The sequence below is a fragment of the Symphodus melops genome (assembly GCF_947650265.1).
Source record: "Symphodus melops genome assembly, chromosome: 2".
NCBI classification, from domain to species: Eukaryota; Metazoa; Chordata; class Actinopteri; order Labriformes; family Labridae; genus Symphodus; species Symphodus melops.
In genome coordinates this window covers 23,672,730-23,697,467 of record NC_136692.1, presented here as the reverse complement: position 1 = coordinate 23,697,467, position 24,738 = coordinate 23,672,730, and the positions used below count along the sequence as shown (strand labels likewise).

General features: G+C 38.6%; 3 protein-coding genes across 5 annotated transcripts in view; 1 reads left to right on the top strand and 2 right to left on the bottom strand.

Moving 5' to 3' along the window:
• Positions 1 to 507: 507 nt before the first annotated feature.
• Positions 508 to 8,192, bottom strand: get3 (guided entry of tail-anchored proteins factor 3, ATPase). The gene is made up of 7 exons (XM_079338657.1): positions 8,001 to 8,192; positions 6,589 to 6,736; positions 5,443 to 5,591; positions 5,190 to 5,340; positions 4,916 to 5,023; positions 2,086 to 2,283; positions 508 to 1,975 (listed from the first exon to the last, which is right to left on the bottom strand). The coding sequence occupies exons 1-7, from the start codon at positions 8,141 to 8,143 to the stop codon at positions 1,847 to 1,849; spliced, it is 1,026 nt and encodes a 341-aa protein (XP_079194783.1). The 5' UTR covers positions 8,144 to 8,192; the 3' UTR covers positions 508 to 1,846.
• A 2,692-nt stretch (positions 8,193 to 10,884) lies between these two features.
• LOC306820128 (target of Myb1 membrane trafficking protein) lies at positions 10,885 to 18,028 on the bottom strand. 2 transcript variants are annotated; one of them, XM_079337837.1, is made up of 15 exons: positions 17,740 to 18,028; positions 15,353 to 15,437; positions 15,098 to 15,176; positions 14,697 to 14,846; positions 14,081 to 14,215; positions 13,848 to 13,994; positions 13,431 to 13,547; positions 13,014 to 13,147; positions 12,895 to 12,937; positions 12,634 to 12,769; positions 12,460 to 12,526; positions 11,887 to 11,962; positions 11,685 to 11,744; positions 11,512 to 11,551; positions 10,885 to 11,404 (listed from the first exon to the last, which is right to left on the bottom strand). In XM_079337837.1, exons 1-15 carry the CDS (start codon positions 17,810 to 17,812, stop codon positions 11,259 to 11,261), a joined length of 1,488 nt encoding a protein of 495 aa, XP_079193963.1. In that variant the 5' UTR covers positions 17,813 to 18,028; the 3' UTR covers positions 10,885 to 11,258. The 2 variants fall into 2 exon arrangements, with proteins under 2 accessions (XP_079193963.1, XP_079193964.1); XM_079337838.1 differs by having other exon boundaries at positions 12,634 to 12,766.
• A 4,538-nt stretch (positions 18,029 to 22,566) lies between these two features.
• Positions 22,567 to 24,738, top strand: part of grk4 (G protein-coupled receptor kinase 4) — a 52,443-nt gene continuing 50,271 nt past the window's right edge. For both annotated transcript variants that reach the window (XM_079337831.1, XM_079337832.1), the window contains exon 1: positions 22,567 to 22,975. In XM_079337831.1, the coding sequence (XP_079193957.1) occupies positions 22,924 to 22,975 (52 nt within the window). In that variant the 5' untranslated portion in view covers positions 22,567 to 22,923. The remainder of the gene's footprint in view (positions 22,976 to 24,738) is intronic.

Here is a 24,738-nt window from a genome sequence, read left to right as displayed (position 1 = left end):
TCTTCTTCTTCTCAAATAGCTTATAAGCAGCGACACGCTTTATGGGCATCCGCTGCCATGGGGACAATACAATACACAAAGCTTCGAACTTCTATAATGTTATTTTACTTTACTACATATTTGTACTTGGGTGAACTTTATTATAAGGTATTTTTTTTACTCATAGTCTTAGGTTTAACTGGAACTAAGAAAAATATTACTTGAGAGGAAAAACACAAAAATGTACATATATTTACACTATAAGTTAGTACGATACATCGTATTCACTGTGTCGTTCTATGCTCTTTATGGCACATTTAGCCTAATACAATCTTGATAAAATGACTGTTTATTTTAAAAATCAGCTATATTCCTTAACTTTGGAGTTTGTAATTAAGTGAGGCTTTATCCTCTCTAAAGAGACCTGCAGTCTGGTCAGTCAAAAACGTATCTTCATTTTCTACAGTTAATTGAGATGTTTGAAATAAGCAGTGTATAGATGAACGGAATGACCACAAAACGCCATGATCTAAAGCAAGTCTGTTTAATTAATACAACAAAATTGAAACTAATTTAAAACAGTTTCCTTTATAGTCTCAAAAGCAATCATAACCAGAGAGGAGACGTGCTTTTTCTTGAGTATCAACTGGAAATTGTAATGTTTCTGCTGGAGGACATCGAGGCATCTGGCGAGCTGGTCACAAACCAAATCATTTGGGAAAAGATGCTTTCCTTGAAATCATCATTCGTTTCAAGTAACATTCAATATATTCTTTAAGATCAATGCACTACATAAGGCTATAAATGTTTTAAATAGTTTTCCCAATATAGATTGTGATGTCAGGATGGACAGATAATGTTAAATGGTAAGTAAAGGAACGTGACAGTGGTTTTCATGCGTCAGCAAGAAATAATTAAGTCACTCAGGATCAAGATTCACGTCACACATTTGCCTTTAAAATCTCAAAAACTCAAGCTGTTTTCAGTCACATACTACCAGAAGCGGCAATAGTGGTCTAAAACAGAGACTGTCAAGTTCATGCCAGATCGAATTTAACATTCTAACTTTACATAACCTGACATTAGCTTACTGCATTCACACTAAGATAAAAGGTTAGTTTTTGTCAACTGGTTTTGACAGACGGTAAAAACACAATTGAGACTGCTCTGGTTTTCTTTATTGCACTATATGGATGGTCATGGTTTGGACACAATGTCTTGGGACAATCATTTGTTGTTTTTGGCCCTTTTCTTAAGTAAACTCATGTAAGCCATCACTAACTACATCTTAAATAAGAACCATGTGAACTTCTGATGAGCGATGCAACAGAATATTTAAGAAACCTTTTTTTAAATTGTAGTCAAAAATAAAACTAGAGAAAAGACCACCACACTGGATAAACAAGTCATTTTACGTACATCAACATCTGAAATCGGTTTAATCCTGAAATTCAAAGCACCTCCACTGTTAACATTTTGCTTTCACAACTCAGGCTAAACACTGCGCAGGACAACAGAAGAGGAGGATATGTCGAGAAAAAGTTAAATGCTTTGATGCTTGTTAAGGAATTGTACAGCGGCCACATAGGATATGAATGACAAAGAAGGTAAACACAGCAAAGAAGCAATTTGTACCATCTCCTCTCTCTTACATAACAGGTTATGTTAATGTTGATTTCATCAGCTCCCCTTTAAGGACGACGCATCTCTTGCTGTAGCAGTGCTCTGCTTTGGATGATAGGCTGAGGACTGAGTGGATAAACTTGAGTTTGGTACTGCAGGGTTTGAGGCTGGTTGGGGGAGCTCAGAAGAGGTGAATATTATAGTATTGGTGTGGTCTGTAGGGGTGATCCTGCATGGAGGAAGATCATTTAGTTGGGGGTTTGTAGGGTTCCAGAAGTTGTTTTGAGAAAGTGTTGACCTTGTCAGCACCTCGCACTTCATGGGGCAGCAGAGGTAACTTGACTATGTGGAAATCTTCATAAAGGTCTTCCATCTGTATAGAGAGGTCAGACAATACATAATGACAAAGACATGGGACTTTAGATGAAAACATCGCAGCTGAAATAGAACAATACAGAACAAGATCACGGACTCATGACTTACTTGGTCTAGATACTTGGACTGAATTTTATGGCGGGCTTCACACATTTTACACGGCCTCTCAGAGTCAGGAAAAACAAGTTGGTTCACGATGATGTTGTGTGTATCAATGCGACACTTAGCCAGCTCCTGGATCAGGCGCTCCGTTTCATACAGAGAGAGAAACTCCGCAATACACACACAGATGAAGGTGGTCTGTTCCTGATGGATGTAAAACAAGCGAGCACGTGAAACAGTTTAAAAATACTTCAGTTAAATTGGACATTTATCACCTTTTCAAACAGTCCCCTGTGGTCTACATGAAACATCTGTGCGGTGCTTTGGTCCAAATATAACATGAATCAAGCAGCAGAGGCGTTTTGTGACCCTGTAGAAAGCAGCTCTCTCAGAACGCTTTGTTTTGGTGTATGTCTCTTTAAATGTAATGACACCAGACATCACTCCTTCTAGCAGGATAAGTCAGTAACAGAAGAGGATATCTACTAATCTTGTCTATTATTTGCATCCTTCAAGAACACATGCTCAGCAATCTATTATGGATATGTATGAAGTTCATGAAGTTAGAGACAAGGTCTTAAACAGTAAGATATAACTGCATTTGTTTTTAACTATGTTAAAGCTGAAACAGAAAAACAAAAGCAAAAGGAACAGTAATAATGAGAGTCAAGTGTGACCGTTATTTGAAAGTTACAAGAAAAAAAATGGAGGAGGTTTTTTTTTGCCATGTCGAGCCCTCTTCTTAGAGTCATTTTCTGCGTTCTCTTCATTTTTCAGCAGCATCTCAAATATTTATTAGAATTTTACCACGCTTCTGGTCATGGAGTTTATTAGAAAGATGCTAAAGCATTTTATGTCAGGTATCAGTTATATCTGAACCACTTTGCTTGCCCGCTTCCATCGCTGCACCACCTACTGGTTTGCAGTTTGCCTGGCAAACAGAGGGGCATCTGAAAGGGCCATGTTGGGGCGTCTTAAAACGACCTTCTCTGGTCAAAACCAAGACAGACCATTCCTATACGGAATAGAAACTTAAGGAGGACTTACTGGCTGCTGCATTGTTTTTCAGAGAAGCCAACAGTTTAACACAGCAAGTTTCCTCAAGCTCTGACTGGAGAACATGCGTTTAGAAAGGTTGCAGTTATCAATTAATCAATATTTACACACTAAAATTAACTGTGCGGTGGACACACGGTCAAAATATGAGAGATACACCAATCCACTTTTTTTAGTTATGATCCAATTCCAATACATATATACAGATACTGATTCCGATCTTTTTTATACTAAAAACAGATGTTATTTAGTTGGTAGTATGCGTAAGGCAACAAAAAGCTGCAGATAACCCAGTATTGCATTGCGCTGGCTTCACATACAAACAGGAAGCAGCAACAACTCTCAGGTTTTTTCAAACTAATAAAAAAAGTGTAAGAATTCTAATTAATATATATATATATATATATATATATATATATATATAATATTGAATATATAGAAGGAGCTGTTCCATCTTCTCTGAACATCTTCATGGAGACAATTTGTGGGCCCTTCTTACAGTTTGAGTGTCCTCAAAGTGAGAATGTGAGAGCTGAGAATGTTTAAAATGCTCAAACATATTTCTTGATCAGTGGCGTGGATCAGTGTCCTCAGTACGATACCGGATAGTAAATGATGTCAATATCAGACCCGACACTGATACAAGAGCGACTGGCCCCATCTCTACAAAACAATTCTCTATCTCTCTCACTACTGTAGTAGAACTGAGTAAGTGGAGGGCATGAAAGGAATCAACACTGTAGCTCAAGTGCAATACAGCCACACTTCATAAATGCAAAGTGTAGAAAGTCCTGCATGTCCAGAGAGAAACATAGCAACAATATCAAGTAGATGGAAAGTGGAAAACACTTAATGCTTCTTCTCTCTGCACACACCTGAATGGGAAACAATGTTCTTTCCTCTATTTGATCATGCTATTTTTACTTACCACAATGACAATGCAAATCAAAACAAATACAGATCATGCAGTCGCTTTAATGTTTTTCAGAGAGTGATTCCACAACAGTGCAGTCACAAAGCTCAGCCGTCATTATGTCTTTGTACATTCAAGTCTATTTTTCAACGGCGTTATATTTATGTCCCAGTCTGTGAACTTTTATTGCATTAGGGTGTTCAGAAGAAAGACGTGTAAAGAAACAGTTGGAGGTCGAGATATGCACACATTGGGATATGCCCACAAACAAAGCACTGTTGTCCCCTGCTGGCTTCACTGAACCCGTCTCAACCCTCACAACCACATCTGTTATTAAAAGGGATACTTCACCCATTTACATGAAGCTGTGTATCATTAGAAACATGGTAGTAGTGTTGAATGGTCGTGAAGCCAACCGTCATTTTGCCCTGAGACGAGAAAAATATGTTTTTCTTTGCTTGAAAGTTTTCTTCATGTGATGCAAAAAGCGTCATATTGCATCACATGAAGAAAACTTCCAGGCAAAGAAAAATATATTTTTCTCATCTCAGGGCAAAATGACGGTTGGCTTCACGACCATTCAACACTACTACCACGTTTCTAATGATACAAAGCTTCATGTAAATGGGTGAAGTATCCCTTTAACCTCAATTGCAGAACAGAGGTGAGATCACTTTGTCTTAATATTCACCTCCACAACATTCATTGTCAAGGCGAGACGTAACAGGAGCATAAATATCAGGCTGTGACATGACAGATGTGGGCTCTATGGGGTTTTGTCAGGGTGCATAAAGATACAAAAAAAAAAAAAAACTAAAGAGGTTTAAACAGCTGATAATAAAATAAACAGTCAAAAGAGTAACTTACAGGATCTTTGAACTGCTCACTGACTGAGCGGATGACTGGCAAGGTCTCTTCCAGCTTAGAGGCCAACTGGTCGGCATTCATGTCACCCAAACCGAGCATGTTACACATCTACAGACGGACAGAGTAACAAAAACAAAACACATGGATGACCTTTATGGCCAGAGTCCTTTTTTCCAAGGAGACCACTTGATTTGTGGTGCAAACATCAAACCTTGCTTAAAATTGATAAATGTCAACAACCAACGAGTGACTGGATCCGCTTGCTTTGCCTCACCTGGGAAATAAAAGGACTGATCTGGTTCTTTATCTGCATGAGGCGACCAAGACCGCGCTCCACAATGGTGGGAAAGTTGAGCAGCCGCAGTGTGTGACCCGTGGGAGCAGTATCAAAGACCACAACTGAGAAGTTCATTCCTTTCACTAACCTGAGGGACAGGTAGACAGAAGTGCAACACTGGTAACCATCGGCTCAGTCATGTCATTGTAAAAGGATTCAACTCTGTGTCTGCAACACTTGTCTTTCTTACCTCATGACTTCTGCATAGCTCATGGCCTCATCGATGCCAGGGAATGCGCTCATGGCCTCCTGCATCATCTTCTTCCCCATGCTAAGCATGTTGTCCTCTTCAAAGAACTCATCAGGCAGCTCTGCCACACCCAAGCTAGGGTCGATCTCCTGCACTCCGACAAACATTACAAACCAGGGGGCATTGTTAAGTGTAACTTAGTTAAAGGAACTATATGTAACTATCAAAAATACAGTGTTTCTAGTGACATTGCAGCTGCACCATCAACTTGTTGCTAGCTGCTACACGAGCATCTTTAGTTTTTATCCCCAATTGTAGCTGCCTCCATGAATGAAAAGCTCTCCCGTGTTCACTCATTTTCACCTGACGTCGTTCTGATTCTAGTTTGGCTTGATGGGCTTCTACAGAGAAAACCTTTTTTTTTTTCTTTCTTTTTTTGAGATTCAGTCGAGTCTCGGAAGGAGTCTCTGTTGTGCTAGTTGCCGGTCATTTATTTGTGATAACAGATTCCATCTTTGTTTCATTCTCCATCCAGTCAGGTACATCTGTCTCTCTCTGTAGAGCTGTGTGAGGAAGACCTCAAAGCGTCACTTCCGGCAGCTTTCGCGCAAAACTGAAACCGGGTTTGCTCAAAAAATTAAGAACGTTATACAGGCAACACAGACAGTTAGTGACTGTCTCATTTTTAACATCAGTTAACCAATCTCTTACTAACAGGATGATAACACGATTTAATTATGTGACAAAGTTACATATAGTCCCTTTAACCAGGCCTCAATATTCAAGCAGCTTTTATTTTTAGGCCTGAAGGGGAACTAGTTAATCTCATGACACTATAGAGATAGTGATGTCATTTATTAAATTTCAACAGCATCAACAACAAGCCGCTTTGTTTAAACATATCCAACTCTGTTTATGTTCACTTTTAACACTAGTTTTAGAATACTTCTGATCTGCACTAGATATAACACTATATTTAGCTGTTTTGTTTGTGTTCTCCATATTTGTTTAAAATGAAGATGTTCTGGTTCAATTAATGAAGGGTGTGACAGCTATATGTACAAATTGTATGCATGCTTAATTTCCTGCCATTGAATGCATTCTGTGCATGCATGCTCATAGGTTTTTTAGTAGGCTCTAACTTACCATTGCAAAGAGGTTGTCATAGCCCTTGACCTTGGTAGGCACCTTTGAGAACTTCTGGTCAAAAGCATCAGAGATGTTATGAGCAGGATCAGTGGAGATAATGAGGACACTCTCTCTCACAGCTGCAAGCTGGACAGCCAAACTACAGCTGCAAAAAGGTCACATAGAAGGTTTGTAAAGCAGGACGTATGCAACAGAAAAGGGCGTTTAAGGCCCTGTTTACATAGTATTAACCAGTGTCCTATAATCTCTCACAAACTGTACATTTAATACACCCAAATGCATTGAGATCTGATAACCATTACCACATAAAGAGATAGTTGAGGCTTCATATGGCCAAAGCAGTGTGCATGTCAATAAGACCTGCAGAATGAAACTGTGTAATCACCCTATTTAATGCAACATGGACCAGAGAAATAACGGTACCTAGAGACGTTAATTCTTGCATGATTATAAATTTCCCCGCTGTACTGAAAATCCTCGCTCACAGTTTCAAATGTAGTTTCTTGGTAGGAGCAGGGTGTGCACTGAACAAAGGGCAAACAGTGTTCTGTGTTAATTTCCAAATGTTTTGAAATCCGGGACAACAATGAACTTGGTGATGTAGTACGTATTTAACGTGCGATTATGCAGCTAACTTGTGGTATAATGCTAATAGAAAAGTATGTATGCATTGTTGCATACGTTTCCAAAACAGGACAGGGAAGTCAGATGTTATAACAAGTGGTCACTTAATGTCAAATCACTTGAGTAAGTCATTAATAGTGTCATTAGTGTTCAGCTAGCTGAGGTCAGCGAGACTTCGGCTTGAATTGTTTAACCTGATGACCCTTAACTTTAAACGGAAGTAGCATTGCCAAAAGTTAAATTACTTTAATTACAAAGGAAAAGCGCAAAGTAGACGCCTATAAATGCCAACTTTTATTTAATGACGTGAAACATGTCATTGTCTGAATGGCGGACAGTTACAGCGAGCTCGAGCTCGAGTCGCCCACGCGCACTTGTCGACTCTAATCTATGTCGATATTGACGTAGTTTCTGCAAGTTTCTGATCTTATCCTAGGTATTAGAAAGCTCTTGCTTTTAACACTGTTTACATGCAAACGTATATTCAATGTAATCACTTGTTGTGGAAACTAAGTCATGTTAGCGTATGTTGAAAACAGATCGTGTTTTTTGGTTATAAGTGAACGCTGAATTTCTTTCATGTTATAACTAAATCCTACATCAAACTCACTTATCTACCCCGTGCAAACCCTGCCATGGCTTTGTCGTAGTTATTTACGTAGCAAAATAACACATCACGCATACATAAGGTTGCCATGCAGACTCATCAGCTAGCAAGCTATCGTAACTAGCAGCATAGCTCGAGTCATTATCGAGAGGCCACTGAGCTTTTCCTTTCAACTTACCTACATGTAGTTTTACCAACACCACCCTTTCCACCCACAAATATCCACTTCAAAGATTTCTGCTCTATGATATTTTTCAGTGTTGGTTCTAATGGCTCTACATCAGGCGCATCTTCAAATTCGTCTTCCAATGAAGCTGCCATTTTGTCTGTGTACAATGTAACGTCAACGTATGACTCAGGTGGGATGTGACGTCAGTGCTACCTTTCGGGCTCCTCGGACAATTTAAGGTCTGTGAAAATGGTGTGCGTGTGATTGACTGGAGGTAAACACAGGCTAATTTCATTAAGGATGTGGGAATTATGTTTCATATATGTCCAAATTTTTAAGATGTGGTGCCATAATGGTTTACAAATAAACAACTGTACAAGTTGAGTATTTCATTTGTTTTAGAAAATGTTTAGATACAGGTTATTGTCTAAGGAAAGTTTTCAAGTTTTTTTAAAAACAGAAGGTCAACACAATATTTTTTTTGTTATGTCTATCACTGTGTGAACAAAAATTATTAAGTAGACGTAATCTTAGTTTAACCAAAATGCTAGTAGTATTAACAATACCCTTTTCTAGGTTGCTTTCAATGTAAGACGGCCTCCAAAATACTAAGTTTGAGTTTTTCATTTCTAACAATATTAACCTTCATCATTTTATCTTTGAGTTATTTGCCTCACTGGTAATATTTGAAAGCAACATAGTGCAGAACCCTATTGTAAACACAGAAGGCATTAATGAATAATTTAATAGAGCAGCCCATTTTCAGCAAAACTATTCAGATACTTGATATATAGCTCTTTGAGTCAGTAGGTTATGACTGGCACATCTGTATTAGTATCCAAATTAGTTGATCAAAAAATCCCTGTTGGTGTTCTTAAAATAGCACAAATTCAATATTTTGGGGTAGGTTATTTGATGTTGAAATTTTAAATTCTGATGACAAAACATTCCGTGTTGAATGTATGACATTTAAGTCTTTGAAGCCAATTTGTGAAAAGTTGGATGTCTGTTAAAAGCACAGCTGAAATCACTCTGAAGCATTGTTAAACGATTTTCCCCGATATGGACTGAACACAACCTGCATGGAATATGGAGTTATAAAGATTTTACAACATTTTCTTTATATTGAGAGGCAATTGTCTGAAATATGAGTATGAAATCTTTTACCACCATTTAATCACTGTAAAGTGTGTATTGGATAATTAGCTGTGAGTCTTCATCACTACATAGGCAACAGATTATGCAACTAATTCCATGGAGCAAAAATAAAGAATAGTGAATCAATCTCTTGAAAAGTCACCATAGTATAGAAAATATATGAACAATTTGTCAGAAGAAAACATTTTTAGAAAATGTATTAGTAAGTGATTACAAATATAAGTAGCTTATTGAGTGATTAGAAGTAGGCCTATAAGGATGTGAATAGAACACTTACTAATCAACAACATGTATGACAGCATAATACAAAAATAAGACAATACTAGAGATTGAAAGTATTTGGCCCTGTTGTGAAGCACATTCATTTGCATGAACATTTACAAGCTGTGACCACAGGATAAGGCACCAGCCTCCATAAACATCTTTTCATGACTTCACCAGTCCCTATCACAGTGCTGCCATCGGACTTGTCAGCTTTGATTCTCCTTGACCCATCGTCTCCTCTGATGTCTAAGCAGTGCCAAGCCAGAATCTTGATGTGAAATGTCTGAGCCCTCACACACTCCATCCCAGCAGGAAAAGAACAACTTTGTCCTCCATCTGATTTTTTACAATCGGTCTGCCTCAGCCAACGTGGCCAGAAAGCAGGACCCAAATCCACCCATCGGTAGCTTAATTCACAAGTGGCTGATTGTACTAGCCAGTCCCTAACCGATTTGGCAACACCTGACGACAAAGAGCTAAGGTCTAGATCTGCTGCTTCTTCCTCCAGCTTCTGATGCTGGTTTGCTGCAGCCTCTCTCAACTTTGGAGATTCACTTAGATTCTGGCTCCCAGGGCCTTTAGATGGCTGATCTATAGACATCCAAAACACGTCATATGAGGAACCCAGGAGATGCAGGAGCAGAGACAGGCAGCGATGTCTTGGTTTAGGCAAGTATTGGTAGTCTTCAGCCCTTGTCATCAGGGTATATGGGCGAATTGGCTGCAGGTAGGATGTTAAACTGACCCTGAGCTGAAGAGATGATAAATCCATGCCTTTGTCCTTCACCTCTTGACCCAGAGTCACACTTGGTAGCTGATTCTGGGCTGAAATATTTGAAGAAAATACTGCAGATCCATAGAGAGACACATAAATCCACCAGAGATAGTTCAGTCTTGACATGGTCTTAGTTTCGGATGGTGAAACAAGAATGAGAACGAAATCCTCCCGATCTGCTTTTCACCAGTTTAGATGAGTTCTCTTCTGGGTGCTTCACACCAGACACCCTTGAGCTTTTAATCAATAACATGCTGGAATTACAGGGACTTATCAAACAAACAGTCACATATTGAGAACGTCTACAGCATACCTGAACTCCCACTTTTCATTCAAGGTTATGTTTTGGCTAACTTCAATGAGAACTTGCAGGACAAATTCAACAAGTGTGAGTTTGTTTCATGTTTCAAATACTAACACGTCAACCTGTTCAAACAGTTTGTGTGCTGAATTTAAAAAAAGAAAGATAACTGAACAGTCATCTAGAAAATGTATTTATGCTGTAACATAGGTAGCTACACTCATTTTGCAGCAATAATGGTAATATTTGTGAGGTTATGTTGGTAATCTCAGAGACAAAAGATCCTTAGAGTAGGACTGCAGCCATTGTAAACAAGCTTCTGAGCACACTCCCTTCCTGGATGCTTGTGGATTGAGTTAGTAGAATGATTTTAACAGATTATAATGGAAGCAACATTTTTGAAGGACAATACCCCATTTATTGTCATCTACACAGACAAATGATGGCATAACATGAAATATATTCTCAACATTATTATAAACAGTAAATACTTATAATTAAAGTTTTGGTTTGCATCAATATTACACTAAGACATTTTATAAATACAGTCAAAGGAAGTTGCTTATACTTACACAGAGATAACAAAGAGCAGAATCAAAGAAAAAAACATATTGATGCAGTGAGTTGATCAAGCAGCAGTCCTCAAGGGTCAGGTTTAGTTTTAGGCAGCTGTATGCTTTCAGAGAAAACCTGACTGGCCACAGCATTTTTATGATTCCAGGTACACTTTATTGATATTATATGCAGGTTGATCTTGTTTGTCCTCTAATTAAAGTGAAAAAAGTTGGTCATGTGATCTCTCCTGTTGAAGGGTAGACTGTGGTGGTGGTCTGGATGAGGAGGGTGACACACTGCAAATTGCTTGGGTGTTGTTGTCTGCTGCCTTTGCCCGATCTTCAAGAAATTTGTCAAATTCTAAAAGACAGACAGTTAAAGGACATGATTCATGTGCCCATGATCAGAGGTAAGCCAACATTTTAAAACAAATTGGAAGCAATTTAACAGCAGAAGGAAGAACTAACCTTCACTGGACACTCCCTCACTCACAGAAGATTGATCTGCCTGCATATCCAAACATATTTGAACACGATTCACAAAAAATATATACATATAAATATACATACTGCATATGTACATATATCAGGTTAAATTTAAAGATCTAAGCAAATTACTTGTTTGTAGGGTTTTCTCTTACCATATCAGAAGACAACCATCTGTCAATATCATTCTTCAAAGAGGTTTTCGCTGGTGATATCTAAAATAAAGAGATATCAAAGGAGAGAGAACTTGACAGTGTGTTTGACATACATATCTAGCACTATAACTTCATATTTTTTCCAAAGAAAATTACTTATATTAAATCCAGTTCCATCTTAATGTTATGGTTGTATGCTTACCCCTCCTGTGACATGCAACCTTGTATCCAAAGCTCCAGCAAGACCTTCTACAGCTCCTGGGTCTTCATACCTGACACTGTGGACAGTATGTTTTCAATGCAGTGATTTAAAAAAAATATAAGCTACAGTAACCCAAATGTGCATTTTACATTATATTAATAACACTGTTATTTCTGGCAGTATCAGAAACTGAATACTGTAGATATTCAAACAGTGGTACTGTATAGAGGGACAAGCAGCTGTCTTGTTTCTTTGGTTACCTTTTTGTGACATCACAGTGTCATCTGCTTTAGCCAAGAGCTCACTGTATATATTTTTGTATTTAAGTCTTAGTGGGCATAGATTTCTGCCTTGGACTGTAATTCCATTAACTACATAACAAAACTATTTAGTTTTATAGTCCCAATACAATTTGGTCAGATACTACAGATATGTAGCAAATATGTTGTGCTGATCCAGTTACAGCTGGACCTAAGGACTCTATTATTAGTTAATGTAACCCCAAGTGATGGGAGCATTTTATTTTCATGAAACATTTGTTGTGTCCTTTGGTCATTCGTTAAAGGCATTTACCTTTTCCTCTGCTCAGCCAGCGAGCTTCCTCTTGTTTGGGCAAACATGTCAAACTCTTCCTCCTCTTCTGCAATACAAAGGGCTTACTCATTACCTTTGTATAGTATAATTATAATTACAATAATAGTTTCATAATACAATAATAGTTTCATAATACAGCAAAGTTGTATTCACTTTGGTTGGGTGATTGCTGGTGGGTGGCCCAGGCGCTGACTGCTGGTTGGCTGGTTTCTGTGATGACTGCAGGCTCGTTTACTGAAGCAGGCTCTGGGCTGAGGTCGATGAGGCTCTGGCTTGTGGCAGAGCTCTGCTAGGGTGAACACAAAACACAAAGTGCCACTTGTTGTGCGAGTATATCTGCATAGAGCAGAAATTAAGTATTTGGATGTATTGTGTTACATTACCACAAACGAGAAAAAAGAGCCAGGATCTTACTTGTTGAGTATTTGTCATTTGTGCCTTGTTCAGTCTGTCAAACCTGAAATGCAATACGAGTTCAATACTGTTAGAACAAACTTACACAACGTGGCCTCAAACCCAAAACTGCAGCACACCTCTCATAGCGGATGAACGCATTGTTGAGGTCATCGTTGACCACAAGTAGCTCCTCAATAAACCCTTCATCCAGCAGCTGGGGGATGAGCTCTACCACACGAGTCTGCATATTTTTACACACCGAATACAGCTGCTGCTTGGACAGAGGAACAGAGATTGATTCATTCTCAAAGCTAATCACATACGTACTTTAAAACATTTGATTTCTTTTTGAGAACCAGAGTTTGACCAGATCATTCATCTGTTATCTTAAATTTGTCTTTTAATTATAAGTCACTAGTTTCCAGCATTTCCGTGACATGAGTGCATGTGGTACAATGCATTCAGCATGAGAGAGACTTTATAGCACCTTAAATGTGGTTGTCAGTAAATATCTTTTGACTGATGAACTCACACACAAAAACAAACACACTAACCTGTAGCAGCTCAGTATCATCTTGCTGAACCTGGCCAGGTGTCAGCTCATTCAACATTTCTGACATCACAGTGAGATTGCCCTTTATGAGTGCCAGCTCACTCCTCAGCTTCTGTTCCTGGAAAATAGTTTGTTTTAATTACAGCTACCAAAACAAATATATATTTGTTATAGCAATTTCACCGATAATCGGCCAAATTAGAGTGACACCTTTGTTTGTACTGCAGGGAGGCAACAGGTAATTTGGCACAATTTACCAATACCATACCGCTACACCAATGCACTTTTACATAGGAGCATTAAATGAAACCCTTTGTCATTGCCAGCTTCCATAACTGTAAGTTCTAAGAGCTTAGGGTGACGATGGGCGTGGAGTTTGAATAGGAGGTGTAAAAAGATCTGTTTTAGGCAGTGGTACCTGTTCAGCAGATAGCATGACTGGTCCCTCACTGGGATGGTTGGCAGGTGAAGTATTCTGAGGAACATTGGGAAGTTCTTCTGGCTCTGACTGGTGTGTGGGAGCAGCATCTGGGGCAGTCTCAGGAGTCCCATTTTCTGGGATACTCTGGAGGACAAAGTCAACAACAAGGACATATGTCAGGGACGTACAGTATGCATGATGTGATATTTTCACTTTGTAGACAGTCTTACCCTGTTTGGAGTGTGGATGGGGGACAGAGCATCCAGGTCTGTCATGGGAAACTCCAGGCCTCGTCTCCTCAAGTCATCATATACATAAACCACACCCGCCAGAGAGGGAGAGCTGCGAAACGCGTCAGCCCACGACTGAGGATGGGAGGTAAAACATATGGCCAAATACAAAAATCAATGACGCCAAAAATCAGTCATTAACTTTTAGGGAACACCCAAACAAAGATTTCATGAGAAAAGGAAAAAAAACAATCTAGTCTCACCATTGTTATGTGTGTAGTAACACACAACTGGCAATATTTTAAAAGTAAAACAACAATGACAAAATGTTAACAGTATTTTGCATGTCTGTAACCATAAAACAAGGCAAACAGCCAATCTTAGAGACTATGAGATGTCAACACAATCTGAAAAACTTTAATATAAATGCAAAGACCCTAAGAAACCAGCAGGTTTTCCAATAGTAGAAAGGTGTTGAAATTATCAAGAAATAGTTGATCTGCAATCATTTTAATCAATAATCAACTGTTTCATTGTTGACATTATGTAAGTTTTTAACCTTGAAATAAAGGTTGTGCAAGATTGTGAAGCTATTCATGTGACATCATTTATATACCTGTATGAGGCTGAGCACCCGGTCATGGAGGGCAGTCGGGGGGTTATATTTGGGCAGAATGGAACGGACCAAAACTCCTTCAACAAAGTCCTGTGAAGTCACCAGAACTTGGAAGCGATGGCCACAGTTCTTCACGCAGGCTTCAAGAACCTGACAGTCATACAGTCAAGAATATACAATATGTGCAACGTAAAAGACGCACTAAATCAAGTAGCTGGAATTTTAGGTTTATCCTCTAAAGCTTTCACTATTTCATGTACAATAAGTATGTTTTGATTTAACTGCTTGTGTAAGAAACTTGCTGAAACCATTTGGGACAAAGGTCATTCTTGTCTTCTCTCACCCTGCAATCCTCAACTACAAAAGGAATGGACAAAAGCTTCATACAGAGACATACTCACAGTTAGAGACAACATTATCTCTCTGAAGTTCTTGTTTCCTACAATTCTTTTCTTTATAGCTTTAACTGCATCTTTTGGTCTGTGAAAAATAAAAACAAGCAGATTAATTGATTTTGTATCTTTACGATCAAAGCATAAAACTAAACAAAACTACTGAACAGAGCAATAATTATTCAGTAGGGCTAAATAAAATGCATCTTATAGGTACAGTTTGTGGCTCCTAATAAAAACATTTTACTCTTGGGACTACTCTACCCCTCATCTGTCTCGTTGATGATGTCACATATCTCCATGTTGAGTCCCCAGTCATCTGACTGCAAGATGCCGCTGGTCGCTCGCTCTGTCAACAAAGCAAATAATAGTCTTACTGATAATATTGCAACAACAGACAAAATTAACTTTCAATATTATGAATCTACAAGACAACTGAAAGTAAAACATGTCATTTAAGGTTTCTATTTCTGAAATAATTCAGGCAAAAAACAATATATTTCAAAGTCAAAAAACATCAATTTAGGCACACAACTTAATGAAAGTGAGAAATTCCCAGCAAAAATCATTTCATTGTCTGCCATCATAAGGAGGCAGAATTTGTTATTTCTATGAATCTAGGTAGGAAATGTACCCACTTTGGCAATATTTATTCAATGAGTCGTAAGAATTTGTTTTAAATTGAAACACATAACTGTTGGTAAATTAGTGAGCAACAACTGGTGGTAAAAAAAAATATGTAAACAAAAAATTGTATGTACCATCATGGTTCATAAAAGAAACAAAATTGCATTTCTGTGACCATGAAGCAAAGTTAACTTAATATGATTGTTAGCTTAGTGCAGAACATTTACACATCCAGTGTCCAGTGAATATAAATATACATACACATGTACATACATATATCACTATTTATTTATTTCAATATAACTGTGTATCCCTATTATTCTTCTTGAGTCTGTTTTGCCCAAGATTTTCCCTCTTTAAAGGACGTTTTTTCTTGCTACTGTTACTGTTGCTCAATGTTGCTTAGTGGATCATTGTAGAGTCTTTGTCACAATGAGTAAGGTCTTCTTTATTTCTTATGAATTGCTGCTATATATTAATAGATTGATTTATAAAGACTGTATTGTGTTACATTTGGGAAGCATATCTCTCGTGAATACACATTTCATATGATTTCTCCTTTTAGCTCTTGTTTAGTCTCCACTTACCTTTTCGGAGAACTGCTTCATTAGCTATTTTGAAGCATTATATAGTTGCTGTTAAGTGTTGATCAGGTTGGCTGGTTTTTAGAACTTCTTTGTTTTTGTTGCCCCTGCTTGGCTGACAGCATCACTCTGATGTTCACTGTGAGCTTGAACCATAAGGTGAGGGAGCTAAAAACCAAAACGGTGAGCTGAAAGATGCTGTGATTGCTGGATGGATAAATTAAGAAGTTACTTTTAATTATTTCAGTTGACCTACAGTCATTTGATCAATTATTCTGACAGGCCTATACTCCTTTAGGATTGTGTGGATGTGTATGGATCAGAATCTATGAAACGAAAAAACCGTCCTCCTACTGACACTCATTGGTTGGAGGAAATAGCTGCCATCACCTCAATAACAAATGGCCCATTCACTTCAAACCATCAAAAAGAGCCAGACAAAAAAAAACCTCAAGTGAGGAATGTATTACTCTAGGTTATGGTGAACAAACTTTTTATGGTAATACACTAATTGGGAAATGGGGTTCAGCTCAAATATGTATTAACCTTTAAGCTATTTAATAATCAAAGCCAGCTTTCTTTTTCTCAACCCCTCACAGGCTCCTCATAAATCTCTAAATCCCCTTCATTCCTTTCCACCAAGCCCCCCCCCCCCCCCCCCCACACACACACACACACACACACTTTTCCAAACTCCTATCCCTGCCTTTCTCAACCCCATTTGATTCTTTACCCCTCCTCACAACCACTCCCTTCTTCCCCAGCTCCCTCACTTCATGTGACTGTCAGCTGCTTCTGTTCTCAGAAGTAGCTGAAGCCTCTCGAGCATTAATGTGTGAGAAAGTCAGTGGATGAGATAAAGGGAAGGAAGGCTTAAGATGGGTGGACAACATTATTCTCAATAATCATGACTGACTCACAGCACAGCAGCTCTGGCCTCAAACCTTTTCATTGATGTGTTGAATATTTAGCGGTTTAAAAGAAACCTGACTCTGTGAGAGATATCTATTGAGCCTAAAAAGTTGTCTGAGGATATGGTTGATGAGGTTCAGAAAGCTAGCAATGCATAAGGTGTGAAATTGTATGTTGAGGAAGAAAAAAACACAACAGTGATTAAGGAAGTGAGTGGAATCCTCCAGTTGCTTAATAATTCGCCAAATCACTTGTCGCTTAACTTACATTAACCAATCCTACGGCAGACTGAGGGCTTAAAACCCGCCTCTGTAACTTCGCTCATTTTCAAGACATCTCTTAAATTAAATTCAGTTAATGGACTGTTACCAACATGGGAAAAAGGTCGAACTAAACGTGTCACTTACATGAGTTACATCGGCATGGTTAAAGATAATAACTTGTTAGAGTGGATTTCACCTGGTTACACAATTAATCCATCGAAGAAAATTATCTAGCATATAACGTTAGTTTCAAAAACATTCCTACCGATTCTCTGGCCGACAGTCGTTGAATAGGGGTTTCCAATGAGAAACTCCATTTTCTCCCCGAGTGAAAACATCCTCGAAATTAAATAAATCCACTCTAATTTAGGAAATATAACAACTGTTAAACAGACAGCAGCGTTTCCTTTGCTTTCAGTGTATGCCGCTGCCCCAGAAGCGCACAGGCTTTCTCTAAGTGGTCACGTGAAAACTCACGCAGAGTCAGGAAACGGCACCAGATCAACGCAGAGGAGGCTACACGCACAGTCCGCTCATACACAGTCTTAACCCTCAGTAACTCACCTTTGTTGTAGCTTGGGAGTCGCTCATTAAATATCAAACATAAAAGCAGAAATGTGTTTGTTGTCTCAAGGCAGCAACATGCTTTAAGTGTTGCCTAGTCTGAAACATCATGGTTTTCAGTAGGCCTTTTACAAATAGAAATAAAAAGAAGCAATTTATCAAAATCAAATGTTTAATTTAACAAACACAGCATTAAAAAAATAGGTATTTTTCATAGGTTTAATAGGCTATTCCAACACTTAGGTCTACTTTACATTGTATAGCCTACTGCTCCCTAATACTTAAAGATAGAGACTTAAGACTAATACTTAAAGATCTCTTCCTTCTTCCCAAAGACAGTTGTCTCAATTGTTTTCTTTAAATATTGATCCTTTGTCTTTGCTCCTCATCTGATTAATTTGATCAACTGGATTTAAACAGCTGCAGCAGAACATTTAAATCAGGTATTTTGAAACAGGAAGGAATCTGAAACATACTGGGCAAGGTGTTTAGAACAACTGCTTAAGTGTAACAAGTGTGCTTCCTGCATTTTCTGAGGGTAATTTTTTTGGATAAAACATCTGTTCAGATATTAGTAAGGATGAGAGTTATGCATAGTTAGGCCTGAGGCTGATCTGATTGACAGGCGGCTGCAGTGTAGTGATTTGTCAAAGGCCTAAAACAATGTCTTTGCTCCAGCTCTTATGAATGAAAGGCTGAGACAGGATTTCCTGCATGAAGCTGCCACCATTGAGCATCCAGAGCCCCCTGCATTAACGTGGATTATATCATTCAGGCTTTTCCATTAATATTTACAGTCTAGCCCATGGTCCCTTATTTTAGTGTGACATGTTAAAGCTGGAGAAGTGAAACAATTCTAAGCTATATCTTTTGAACTTAATACATTTAAAGGACAAAAGGGTTGCCTGGAACACCATTTAGAGTTTAAATTAAAAAAAAAACTTCCAGGAGAGTTAGTTTTACTGTTACAATCACACCACCAGAACCTATCACTTAACATTTTTTTCTTCAAACAGTGTTCCAGGGGCCACATTTCATAAACATTTACCACAGAATCTGTACGTTTATCAAACTTTTAAATTTCTCTAACCAAACTCTATAGTGCACCTTTAATACATCTTAATTATGCCATGAATTAAACTACAGAGCTGAGACTACATTTCAAAGCAGAGATAAGTGACATTTTACCCTATTGTTTAGACTGTTGCTACCTTTATACTCATCACGTTAGAAATCCTGCAGGAGCACCGAGTAAAGATAATCAAAGATGAAAGTTAAACATATCAGAAAAGCAAGAATTATAACAGAAAGACATTCCATTATGACAGCTTTCATATTGTATATAGTACCTCAAACAATAACAAGGCAGCCCAAGAGTACTACACATATGTACATATTTTGAACATAAGTTCCTTGTCAATTCAGCCATATTTACTAACTGGTTCTGAAAATCCCAGAATCCCAAAATGTCCCAGAACTGGTGAGGAAACATAGATGACTTGTTATAAACCATAAATCACAAGTCATTAACTGATCCACGGTGAACGAGTTTTAGGTACTTTGGAGTGACAAATTTAAACAGCACACCACTGACATCCAAAAAAAGAGCCACCAAAGACTGTCAGCCATCAGCAAACTGAAAGGACTCTATGTTGCCCCCCATCTTCTCCTGCAGCTATACCAGAGCACGATTTGCTACATTCTAACATACTGATCCACCTGCTTCTTTAACATGTTATCAAAACAGCTCACACACATCACAACCATAGCTGCTAGAATAGTAGGTCACCCCACACCAAACCTCACAGAACTCAAAAACATCATCAAATGCATTGCAATCTCAACAGAACAAAACATCACACACCCACTGAACACTCACCTCACCCCCTTCTTTCAGGACGGAGGTACAGAGCAATGAGGTGCAGAAAAACCACCTCGGGAGGAACCTGATCCTGGCTGTAATAACGGCCCTGAACAGAAAACCTTACTTAAGTGTTATATTCTGTGTTTTGTACATGCATTTTCTTTGGTGGGACTTGTTTCTTTGGACAGTAAGTGGTGCTGGGGAAACCAATTTCCCCAAGGGGACAATAAAGTAAATTAAATTCAATCACTTGCTGGAATTCAGCTCATGACATGTTGGAGCACTTTTGTTGAACTACAACCGGCTTGGAGGAACACAAGGAAATTAAATCTTATGCAAAAAGGAATATTTATGTGCTCAATGAGCACTTTCACTAATTCAGTAATATGCAATTCAGTGATATAACTGCAGAACAAATACCTGTATTCCACAAGTTCTAACTTTTACAAAGAAAAAAACAAAGACAACCTCTGTAATCCTGTGCCAATCTTGACTGGTGGGATTATGGAATGCACATCAGCCACAATACCAGATGTTTTTGCCTACTGTTCAGATATATATTGATGACAACTTTAAGAAAATATATGTCATGCTATTTAAAGATTCCCCTTTAATCCATAAATTTCTTTCAAGCAATGCTTAATATTTTAATAAAGGAGATGTCTTTGATAAGCTGCTATCCCTCTTGTTGTTTGACTAAATCTATAATTATTTCCATGTTTCCTGCATCATATGTTTAATCCTTTTTGTCCTCTTCTTGCCTCATCTTTCTATTGAAATCATGATTGAGCTAGTTAGTCAGCACATTTTCTGGGTTTTATTCATGGAGGTCCTGTTAACAGAAACTGAGGAGTATCCACCCACACGGCTGTCATCATAGCGTCCTTGAAGGCGATGTATTAAATACATCCAAAGGTCCAAGCATTTCAGATGCATCAGTGGCAATCAATAATTTCACATCAGCTTGAATGCAAGGAACACCATACAGATGGCCACTACTATGGCCAAAATTCTGGTCTTGGATGGTATCTCTATGGTCTAATGGAACTCATCTGCTAGGACTAGAGGTCACCCAAGGCTTAATTTACCAAGTAGTCTGATGATGATGATTTTTTTTTTTGCCCAATTCCATTCAGGCAGTTTTCATATTTCAAGATTTATTTCAACATGTTATATATATATACTACTCAAACCAAACTAACTACTAGTTCAGTAGTTACTTACTAAACTAGTAGTAGTAGTAAACTAGTTGTTGTTACTTAAAGTACGTAAAGTACTTCAAAGTACTTTGAGTAGTCAGAAGATTCTAAAAGTGCTATAAAATCCTAAGTCTATTCATGGCTGAAGTCAATTAACAGGTGAACGTTTGCAGACACCTGTTCAGTAAAAAAAAATAAAAAATCGATGTCAATTCACTGACAATAGCTATGGCCTCTTCCCTCTCTTAGCCTAAAAAAACCTTGAAAATTATGTCACATATGTAAAATGTCTCCTATAAATCAAGTGCCATTCAGGAACATAAATTAAAAAAAAAAAAAAAAAAGGAAAAAAAAAAGGAAAACTTCATTATGAATTCAAAACCTGCTGGAAATTAGGTTTATGTAGGTCATTTGCATCACCGCTAGATGGCAGCATCTAATGCACTGTAGATACATAATATCTAACTAGCTGTATTGTAGTCTTTTATTTGTTGTTGCAGATGAAAAGCACCATAAAGGTAACACAGATGCTATGTAATGATAAAACATGGTCATTGTTACATTACTAAACTGTGTTTTAACACTGCATGCAGATTTTTTGATTATAAAATAGAAAATTATAGAAGGGAGGTGTAAGAACATTTAAACAACATTTGATTTAATGTTCAGGCACACACCACTCATTGTTCACAAAAAGTCTGTCTTCATCTTCATTTCATTATGTAGTATGAACAACAGTAAAACACAGAGAGACAGCAGTGATTGTTCTTTATTCAATACTTGCAGTTTTGTGTCAGTTATGATATGACCCAACTTATTCTTTGTCATCTTTTTCTTTTTCTTTTTTTTACCTCACAAACCCTTTCAAGTTAAAAGCTTTTTCAAAGTTGTATGCAGCTAACCTCTTCTGCTTTTGACATATTGCTCTTCTCAAAGCAGTGAGGGGTTAAGTTGATCCAAAAGTCGGATAAGAAAGCTGTTGGGTCACTGTCTGGTTGTGAGAGAGCCTGCTGTGTGTTATCTATTTTCTCCAGGCTGTATGGCTGATGACTAGACTGGCTCGGAATCAGAAGTGGGGCAAATAGCTTTAAAACCCCCCCTGACATAGCCTATGAAATAGCCCTAGAAGGAAATTATACAGAGGAAAAGTTAGTTTAGCCTACTTTTGTATCAGTAGTCCTAGCATAATTTCTGTTTAGATTACGGACCGTTTGACAGTATTTTTATTAATGAAAGGGAAAAATAGCCTTATTTTGGGTATTTCCAGTGAACTCTAGTTAGCCTACTGTGGTTGTGGGAGATATTATTCCTAATGGGAACTTAAAGAAACCCAACCACCATAATGATTCAATAAAAATACCATACAATAAATTGCATAAACTCTCATGATTTCAGGAGACTATGCCAAGGAAATCGCATGTATGCATATTTTTACGAGTGTCACTTATGTGTGAACGTGTGTGCGTGGTTGCACTGGTTGTAAATTGATCCCTCCTACTCTCCTTGGGTAGTTGTGCAGAGGAGGGGCGAGGGGCGAGGAGGAGGAAGCCGAAGCAGGAAGGAAGGCAGGCAGCGAACGAGGAGAGGCAGGCTGTGAATGCTAACGAGCCCTTCGTAATAGAGCTCCATAGGTAGGGTTTGATAAAACGCATTTTAAATGGAGAAAAACGACGACCACTTTTAAACACCTACTATGCGCCAGTGCCGCGTTCACCTTGTGCGCGTGCAACAGCCTCACAGTCGTCGGCACGTTCGATCAGAAAAACCGTCTTTTTCCGCTATATGAGATGTATCGCGACTGCTTGGGATTCACATTCTGACAATGGAGATTGAAAATATCGTGGCTAACACGGTTCTCCTGAAGGCACGAGAAGGTAAGCACAGCTGAATGACAATTTAAATGTACCCCCCTCACCCCCTCAACGACATGGCCATGGACGAGCCTGAGGCTGTCCTCCCTGGGATATATGCTTTCTCTGTCTCTCATGGTTGCGCAGGGCTTTGTCCACCGGAAAACATTAAACATATTCCATTGAAATCAGTTTACATCCGATTGTATGCTGGCTACAAACACTCTAACCGAACAGGTTGTCAGAAGGCCCTGCAGGCTTAAGATGAACAACGCAGAGTGTTTGCAGCGTCTCAATCTGACGGCAGCGTTGCATGTCGGCTGTCGGGTACATTTTTACGCAACAGCAAGTGGTTTTGTAGATATTGGCTGTTTACGATGACATAATGGATTTTAAAGGTATGTGTATCAAATGGAATTGAGTAAGGACCAAAATATAGGCCCAGCTGCGCAGTGTGACTGTGTCAGTGCTGCCTCGTCCTACCTGTCGTTATAGGTTTCGGTATTGAAAGGCCAATTAGTAATGTGAAGTGCTGGTGCCTTTATTTGATAGATAACTGTTCCACTGCATTGACGTTTGGCTGTTGATTACGAGCTTCTGGGAGGACTGAATAACGTTATAGTGGATATTTAGCTGCAGTGGAAGAAGGCCCATCATAGTTACCTCGACGGCCAAGCGGTACAGCCCCGGGTGATTCCGCTGCTCAGTGGGCTGCTGATCTTGTAGCAGTTCACCTGGAGGTGAAACAAAGGCGAGTATCTATCTGTTTTCCAGAGGATGATCGAGCAGAGAGGCTACTCTAAAGCCAGTGTGTGGGCGCAGGGTGGGTGTACAGCATAACAAGTATCAGCTGCCAGAGGAGGGTATTAAAGGTGTTGATGCAAAAAAAAAAAAAAAAAAGGTCCAGTTTTCCCCTTTCAATCGGATTGGGTTGGCTATATGCCCTCAGAGGATGTTGTTTATTTATTTACTTATTTTGCTGTTATGTCTTATTTATGGTTCAGGGATTGGGGTTCAGTGTTTGCTTGGAAGGGCAATACTGTTCAGCATTCAGTCAAAGACTAAATGCTAAAACTGATTTGAAATGGATTATTAACAGCATGATGCCATAAATGATGTGTGGCATTGTTTAAGCGTTCCTCTATGAGTTAAATGTAGCCTATACTTACTAGATATATGGTTTTGGACCTGTTCTTGTCTTTGCTCTTGAGAGGCGTTCCATTTTTTAAAAGTTTGAGTGCTAAAAGTGTAAGATGAACCATGTGTACTGTGGAAGGACCCTGCTGTCCCAAAATGGGGCTCATTGTCAACTTAAGTGGTACAGTGTTGGCCATGTAAGTAAACTCATATTGTCATTTGATCATTTACTAGTCACTTAAGCCAGTTATCAATACTTGAAATACTGACCAGGTGTGTTTTCTAATCATTTGACGTAAGCATGACATTATCATTATTATTTTGTATCATAGGAACAAAACTGCTGCTGTGGGGTCAGAGGCCAGAAGCTTATTTATTCATGAATCTTCTGGGTTTCAAAGGTAATCGACAGGAGATTAATCATTAAAAAAAAATAGTGACACCTTAATCACCAAATGTGACATTTAGCTTGCCCCTAAATGGCCGTCAAGCCCCCCCCCACCCACCCACCCACACACACACACACACACAATGCACAACTATCAAGCCAATCTTGCAGTGTCCCAAATATCCTGATTTTTCCACAGAGCATTAGCAAAAAGTCCTATTCCGATTGCTTGTTGAAGGGACCAAGTTGTTCCCTCTCTGGC